This window comes from Mya arenaria, chromosome 3 (genome assembly GCF_026914265.1).
Source record: "Mya arenaria isolate MELC-2E11 chromosome 3, ASM2691426v1".
NCBI classification, from domain to species: domain Eukaryota; kingdom Metazoa; phylum Mollusca; class Bivalvia; order Myida; family Myidae; genus Mya; species Mya arenaria.
In genome coordinates this window covers 51,851,672-51,860,308 of record NC_069124.1, presented here as the reverse complement: position 1 = coordinate 51,860,308, position 8,637 = coordinate 51,851,672, and the positions used below count along the sequence as shown (strand labels likewise).

General features: G+C 34.1%; 1 protein-coding gene across 3 annotated transcripts; it reads left to right on the top strand.

The window, feature by feature from the left end:
- The first annotated feature begins 103 nt into the window (after window positions 1-103).
- Window positions 104-8,270, top strand: LOC128228920 (heat shock 70 kDa protein 12A-like). 3 transcript variants are annotated; one of them, XM_052940467.1, is made up of 9 exons: window positions 104-195; window positions 1,158-1,250; window positions 2,115-2,216; window positions 2,577-2,648; window positions 3,788-3,893; window positions 4,864-5,064; window positions 5,355-5,573; window positions 5,929-6,082; window positions 6,393-8,269. In XM_052940467.1, exons 1-9 carry the CDS (start codon window positions 164-166, stop codon window positions 7,454-7,456), a joined length of 2,043 nt encoding a protein of 680 aa, XP_052796427.1. In that variant the 5' UTR covers window positions 104-163; the 3' UTR covers window positions 7,457-8,269. The 3 variants fall into 3 exon arrangements, with proteins under 3 accessions (XP_052796427.1, XP_052796429.1, XP_052796428.1); XM_052940468.1 differs by lacking the exon at window positions 104-195 and adding an exon at window positions 221-267 and having other exon boundaries at window positions 6,393-8,270; XM_052940469.1 differs by lacking the exon at window positions 1,158-1,250 and having other exon boundaries at window positions 126-195.
- Window positions 8,271-8,637: the final 367 nt, after the last annotated feature.

Below are 8,637 nucleotides of genomic sequence, written 5' to 3'. Positions count from 1 at the left end.
TCACTAGCAGAAGGATTAAACTAGGCCTTTCAGCGACATTATTCGTTATTTCCTCACCGCTTACACCGTTTTAATACCATATTTTAAGCTTCTTCTTTCGATTTCAATACAGGTTTAAAATCAACAATTTTTGGCGTATTATAATTCATTACTTGAAAACAAAATGGATAAAAAGTATCGTGATGATTTAAACAGGTAATTTAACTTGATTTATATTCTTATATCGTATGTATCCATGGTTCCCAAGTGTTTGCCGCGTCAAACAAGGTATACTCATTGTATTGTATTTAAAAGACATGTAGAAAGCATATTTTGTCAAAATATTAATTTATAGTTTGTACATGTCAGCAACCAAAAAACATTTCAAAATATATTTAGGCAACGCACTCATTCTATTGATATGATATTACAAAATGTTTTAGCCTATCATTTGAATACAAATCGGTCCAATAACAAGGTGCCGTGTAAATTTTAGTTTATTATGATAATTGACCACGTAGTAGTAGTAATACTAAGAGTAATTGTAGTGGTGGTGGTGGCAGTGGTGGTGGTGGTGGTGAAAGAGGTAGTAGTAGTACTAGTAGTAGCGGTAGCGGCATTAGTAGTAGTAGTAGTAGTAGTAGTAGTAGTAGTAGTAGTAGTAGTAGTAGTAGTAGTAGTAGTAGTAGTAGTAGTTACATGATTAGATCATGTTTGGTGACTAATCCACGTTTATGCACTTTTAAAAGTTTTTATGTTTTGAATTGATATTGACGTATTAAAATTCAATTAACGTTACTGTGACTTTAAACGTATTGAAACAAATTGAACAGTTCTGAGAACCAGTTTTGGGGACATTTCAATATTGGACAGTATATAATGTGCCGATGTCAATAGGGAAAACAGTTGTACCCTATTTTAAAAGGTACTTAATAATTTTAAGGCAATTTATTGTGTTTTAATAAGCAAAGTAATAGGATAAATTAAAGACTAGGTTATTGCCGTAGATGGAGAAAGTTAATATGGCTCGGCTGCAGAATTTATCTGGTTTGGCTCACCCGATACATTTCTCCAGATTGCCACGAGACTAACCTCGCATAATATGCCAAATGAGCATCGTGAATGTACACAATCGATTCAATACTTGATATTCATATCATCGAATCGTGTATTTTAAGGAAGCGTATGGTTAAACAAGCTACGAGAAATTGCCCTGAGGCGAACGATAAAGAAACCCACGTCAAGCAACCGTATTTGGCGAATCGCGAAAGGTATGATATGACAATTCGGAGAAAATCGATAACAATGATTCCAACATGGCTATTGAAAATTATCTGAGATTAATATTACAATATTAACACCTCAACTTCCATTTCTAAATGAGCAGTCCTTCGGCAATTTCCGATAAACGCAACATCTTCTGATATGTTCGGATCGCGAATTTTATGTGCATGTGAATAGAAAAAAAACGATCTTGTTATTGTTTGTATTGTGTGATCAGGTCAAGAAAACGTAAATCAACACGTTGTTAAGAGTAAATTTATAATAAATGTATTGTTGTCATTAGGGTTTCAATTTTACGTTAAAAAGGAAATTCCTGCATTAATGTGACGCAATACATAAACTGTTTCCGGTTACGATCGAGTCGTTCTATTGACTGCTTGGGTGAGAAAGAATTACCGTTAGGTATTCTTTAATGAAATAAAAAGAAATAGAAAATTCTGGACAGAAATAATAAGCTATTGGTATAAATATAAGTAATGTATTGCGTGACTGTTGTCATTATCAGGGATATGAACGCAATTGGGCTGGTTTGGACATCACACACTTTAACCCATCCAATTGCGTTCATACCCCGATCATATTCAATCATGCAATTCATTCCTTAAATTAATACATTAAGCATGCATTATTTGGAACCAGTGGACGGTAACGGCTTCAATATAATAAAAAGCACCACTGAATATCGTTTAAAAAAATCATACGCAAGCTGTAATGTTATTCTTGAGAACTTAATTCTAGGCCATTAACAAACCGACCCACAGATTGAAAAAATATACACTATATCATGAATGATATAAAACAGAATAAACATAAAGCGAGCGCAAATTGTTATATTATTTTTTATAACTTAGTTCTAGGCGATCAGCTGACCAAAAAGAAGCAGGAGGACTTTCGGAGGATCGACGCCTTCTTAATAAGGATGCCAGTAAGGGTGCGTTATTAAGGCCTTCCAGGTAAGACATGTATCCGTGAGTGTTATCATGTATTCTCATGGGTAGGTATTGTCTCTTCTTGATTGAAACATATATCATGAATGTTATAAACATATTCTAAATAATGCACTATCAACTGAATCAAGTAAAACACCAGGGACAAGCGAATAGTTTGTCCTAAGATGGTGTGTTGTATCTGCAACATAATTATGCTTATATTATATGACACTGTATTTGACGATTGTTTTGCTTGCAGGAATATTAAATATCCGACTAACTCTCAAAATAAAAGTCTTCCTGAGCAGATTTAAAGATAGTTTTTGGTATTTTTCTAACCATGAAATCAATGACACAATACATAAGTCATATTTATCATTTAAGTAACAAACTGGTTCATTCTGATGTGAAAACAAGCGAGGCATCGATGTCTGCATTGCAATCTGCGAGTAGCAGGTAATTCTTCTTTGATATGAACTGCCCATGGTATATGAATCATTTATACATACATTCTATTTGATACGACCAGGTGATTTCTTAAAAAATGTCTAGCTTTCGATTTTGCAGAGAGAAAATGGTAACGAATTTTAAATTAACTCCGAAAAAGGACAGACAAATTAGTATGACTTAAAGGCGCACAATATAGGTAAATGCAAAAAGTTGTTGTTTCCTATTGTTAAGGCAATAGCGTGTTAAATTTACTTAACTTTAATGGTCAAAACAAAAAAGCATATAATTTGTGTACAAATAAAAAATATAAGCGATAGTTTAAGCGCTCTTTTACTAGACAATGTGTGGTCAACGAAGCTATTGATTAAAAAAAGCATTTATAGAGGCCAACACTTCATATCTGTACACAAATGATGATGTTGTTGTTTTTTTGCTCATTAAAATGCAATGAGTTCATCATAATACTTACAAAAAACACTTTTTGCATCAAACTATATTGTGCCGTTCTAAGCAAAAACAGCTCATCGTTAACTTTGGAAGAACAGACAGTGATGACCATGACTCTAGAAGTTTCTAAGTATAAATGTTTAGCATTTTTCTTAATACTTAATAAGTTACTGTAGTCAGTTAAATGGTACGAAATAGTTGAGTTCGGTTTTCGATGTTCAACTGCACATGTTTACTTTTTAACATCCATCAATTTTCATAAGAAATATTTATATCGGTGTTCAGGTTGGATGATTTCACTTTAAATGATGCCAACTCATTCATTTTATGTGACATTTTTATTGTTCATGTTAAGAACATTGAACGAATTTACGTCGAACAATTACCAGTTATTCGTAAATGACTATGCACGTTTTTTGACAAACTTTGGATATTTCGTTTTGCTGTAAACAAGTTGTAACAAAGATATCTACCATAGACCATAATGGAACATAAATGTGCCCAAACCCTCGTTCTGGATATTATATTGAAACAAGGCTTAACAGCAATCGGGATACGGGCTCCACTCCGACCATGGAGGCTAATTGTAGTCGCTGAGTGAAGTCTATGAGACATAATGTAACATGAGAACAAAAAAAGATTACGTAACTATTCAAAAAGATGTTATCAAATCTTCACCCGTTTTGTCCAATTTTCAGACCCAGAGCAAACGATACATTAGTAACTGCAGCAATAGACTTTGGAACTACTTACACTGGATATGCATTTTCGTTCAATCACGATTATCAAACAGATCCTTTAAAGGTTAGTAGTGGAACTTTATTTCCTTAGCCTTTTTTGTTTTAAGGCAAATGCATGCAATAATCTCATCACGATTTTGTAAACAGCAAATCAGATACGTGTCAAAATTTTGTATGAATAGGCCGATATACTGTTCCATTTCATGTGAACATACGCGTACTATATCATGTTTCAAACAATTTGCTAGTTGATAAAGACTACGACAAATGTATTTTACTTCGATAAGAGCATATATTTGTACAAAGTTATACCATTATTAGGCTGATGTTTGAATGTAATACACATCGATCACCCTGTACTTTTTATGAGCAACAATACAATATTTTAATTGTATATTCACTAAAATGAAGTTTAAGCTATAATGCAAATGGAAATAAAGGACGTAGCATAACGATAGACGATGGCAATGTATTTAACGAAGTAAAAGCAATAGGTACAGCATGGTTTATCCGTACATTGCGCAATAAAAGATATAACATTATAAAATACTTTTATGCAGAACAAACTGAAATGCTCTGCTATACAAATGACACTCATATGTATAGACATAAGTAACAAGGTATTCTAGTTCATTTGTTCATTACGGAATAAATTGTATAATTTCTAACCTTCATATTACAGAAGAAATTTAATCGAATCAAGAGCCTATACAATTAACTGTATCTGAGCGTATACACAAATACGCTTGTTTTAAAGAAGCATTATAAACAATTGTGTAATTAAATGTCTATATATTAAGAAAAGGACACGGTAACATTCAGATTGTTAGACGACTGCAAGGTATGCATCAACGGCCAATATATTCATTGTTAAAATCATACTTTCATTATATATTAAAACGTAATATTTTTTTCAAATTTCATCTCATTTTTTATAATAACATGTGGCCTGCTGCTTTAATCCCTTTATTACATTTTACCATCACCAATAAACTTTCTTTATACAAAACATCAATAAAAAATATATGTTACAGATACACGCAAATGAGTGGAGAAACGTTGATCAGGGGCAAATGCATTGTAAGACGCCAACATGTCTTTTGCTCAATGAAGATAGAAGTTTGCATTCGTTTGGACATGAAGCTAAACATCATTACAAAGAATATTGTCTTGATCAGAAGGAAGACAAGGTTTACTTTTTCTGGAACTTCAAGATGACACTTCATCAACAGAAGGTAGGGCTGCTATACAGTATAGTATTTTGTTCCTTAACGGGATATTTTGGGGTTCCTATAGTGTTCCGGTCCACGCCCGAGAGCATACAACACGACCGCGTGCAATATAGTTTAATAAGAGTGACTGGTAAAAATTGAAGTTACATGTTTCACAATCTTTGTAAAATCAATATGTTTTAACTAAACTTTGTGGGACAAACAAAAAATTTACCATTGAACTTTGATGAACTTAAATCGATTACATAAACATTAGTCAAAGCATTCATGTAAATATTTTCTTTTTTCTCAAGGAAATTAAAGGTGACTACAACTTAAAGGCAGAGAACGGCCGCAGTATCGACGCGCTGACGGTATTCAGTAGCTGTATAGAGTACCTGAAGAATCATATGATGAAAATTCTGACAAGTTCTATGGCAAAACTTAATATCTCAGACGTCACCTGGGTTATTACAGTACCGGCGATATGGAATGAGTCTGCCAAAAAGTTCATGCGACTAGCTGCTGAGAAGGTTTGATGTACACATATATTAGTTTAAATGCATTCTGGACGAAGATCATTCGAAATCAAAAAATATATCCAATGTATTAATTTAATTTAGACTGTTAATTGACAGCAATGATAAAATCAACACGTTTAACGCTTCATAGCAAGTTGCACAAATAAGACACAACATAATCCGATAGAAAGTTACGATTCCAACAATTAAAAACAAGCATAGTGTGTGGTTAGATCTTATTCGTTTACATTAACACACAGAAACAGTTCGAGCCTCAATATTGATATTCAGGTGTTTATATAGTATAATGTACGCTTTTATAGTATACGCTTAGTCTAACTGCATGAAAAAGGGTGGGACATTTCAGGCAGGACTCCCTAAGAACCGTATCGAAATTGCACTTGAACCAGAAGCAGCGTCTTTATATTGCCGACAATTACCAATTGCAAAAGACCCAGAAACGGAGCATGGAGTTTCGAAACTTCCTATTGAATCACAGTATATGATCATAGACTGTGGCGGTAATAATTTGCTTGTTTAAAAACATATTGTGAAGACAAATGTAAACTGATATGAACCCGTTTAGATTCTGTTTCTTGATTTGATACTAGTACTGGTGTCATTTTGCATGTATCAAGAGAACATGTCCCTAGTTGGTTCCACAAAATCTTGGGTGAGATGCGATATGACTTCTACCACTATTTTGCTTTAAGACATAGTTTATGTAGAACACTTCAAAACTTATAGAAATCCTTCACAAACAAAATAGTATTGTTCAAAGATTGACGTGAATTTAAGTTGAATATATGCCTTAACATAATTTGGTTGCAGGAGGAACAGTAGATGTTACAGTACATGAAGTTCTGCCCAATGGTAGGCTCAAGGAACTTTATACCGCAACAGGAGGGAAATGGGGCGGTATGGTTGTCAACAAGAAATTCTGGAGCTTTATAGCCGAACTAGTAGGCGACCAGGTTTTTGAATCCTTTGTAAATAATAACAAAGACGACTACTTCGATCTTCTTGACGACTTTGAAAGCAAGAAAAGAGTAGCTGATCCGGGTTCTACGTCAACTATAACAATTAAAATTCCAACCACTTTGCAAGAGCAGTTTCGAAAGGTTTTCAAACGCGAGCTTGGAGAAAAAGTTTCCGAGGTGCGGTACGAAAACAAGGTGAGACTATTAGGAGATAAACTGCGCATAGATGCGAAACAGTTCATCTCGTTCTTCGACGAAGCAGTAGGTGACATTGTAGCGCACGTCAAAGAGCTACTAGAGTCACTGTCTGATATAAACATCAGAACAATTATCATGGTTGGGGGGTTTTCGGAGTCGCCTGTTCTGCAAAATGCAATTCGAGATGCATTTCATCCGGGCAGAGAAATTATAATACCACAAGACGCAAGCCTTTGTGTTATGAAAGGAGCTGTGCTTTTTGGACATCAACCTTCAATGATAGCCGAGCGAAAGGCGCGTTTTACGTTTGGGTTTGCTATGGTTAAACATTTTAAGAGAGCTGAGCATCCAAAAGAAAGGAAAATCGAAATCGACGGAGAAGCAGTTTGCAATGATCTGTTTGACAAGCATGTTGAAATTGGAGAAACTGTAAAGTACGGAGAAACACAGGCAGAAAAGTGCTACTTTCCTATGTCGCCCAACGATACTGTGTTTCCCGTTGCCCTTTTTCGCTCTACCGATCCGAATCCAAAATTTGTTGATGAAAGAAGCTGTGACTGTGTTGGATATTTCTTAGTGAAACGCCCTACTGAGAGCAAAGGTTCCATAGACCAGATCAGAATTCGGTTGATACTAGGAAATTCCGACATCAGCGTGGAAACTGTGACATGTGACGGTTCAGTTGAGAAAAGCGATTTCAAGATAAATGAAACTTAAATAAGATTGTTCGACCGCATTGGGCATTATGATATGCTTTTTGATATACGATCATTTAAGTATGTTTTGCTTTAGGACGGACAGATAATGTTAATTATAGACTGGTACATGTGTATATTGCTTGTAGTTAATATGTTACAGGTACATCATGTTCAATATATTTACATTCCCAAGTTTATAGTATAGAAAACTGGGTTTATATTGTATGAACAAGGAGAGGTTATGCTTGCAGTGTTAATATCAGTAGTGCACTCTGATAGTGAACGACATTAAAAGAATCAGCTATTATTTTAAAAGTATTTATCAGCAGCAGAAGTTGTAACGATGCTTACATCATGCTGGATATATATATATATCATATAATGATAGATCATCTATTTGCTTGTTAAATCGGTATTGACGAATGACGGTACGCTTGCACATTTTCAAGAAACGCTAGCATGCTAGATGGATTTTCTCGCTCACGTTCGAACAGCAAATATATTTATTAAACGAAACTTTAACATTCATTTTAAAGTTAAAATTTATAATTTTAACACTACAAACCACTATTATTTTCAACGGTTATATTTGTTTAATAATATATGAAATAGTACGTTTTTTATCAACATTCCATCTTTATTATGCATGAATAAATTCTTAAAGCTTGATCCATTAGAACGATGCCGGTTCATTCAAAGCATACAAAATGTGATACTACAGAGTCAAGATGAATAGGACATTGTCAACGCCAATCATTGGCATCAAGTTGTATACCCGTTCCTTAGCCAGTTTCAAAATAAATATCAATCTTTGATAATAAAGTACGCCAATAAACATTGTAACCAAGTTTGGTAAACATTGGATAAAAAAATGCTTAAGCTAAAGAGATCAGAATACCATCTTAGAGATATGGCTGTTAATCAAACTTGTTCGGAATATTATGCTTTGGAACATTTGTATCTACTGTTTTCAAATTAAAATTTAAAAAAAAACTTATTTAAAAGAGCAGCCGATTGGATTTGGTCAGAGTTTGGCAAAGCAAGGCCATATCCCCACAGCTTATAATGCAAACTGGCATTTGATCCAACTAAGTCAATATAGTAGGCCAATACACATTGCTCTATTTTGAATAAGAAATAATAACGACAGGGAACGGTCACATTTAATTTCGTGTAATTTTGACAATCCATGTGTCACTA

Coding starts and splice junctions, on each gene's coding strand:
- LOC128228920 (XM_052940468.1), top strand. CDS start 236: ATGGTTCCCAAGTGTTTGCCGCGTCAAACAAG. Junction 1,251..2,114: donor TATTTGGCGAATCGCGAAAG/GTATGATATGAC, acceptor TTTATAACTTAG/TTCTAGGCGATCAGCTGACC. Junction 6,083..6,392: donor TATGATCATAGACTGTGGCG/GTAATAATTTGC, acceptor ATTTGGTTGCAG/GAGGAACAGTAGATGTTACA.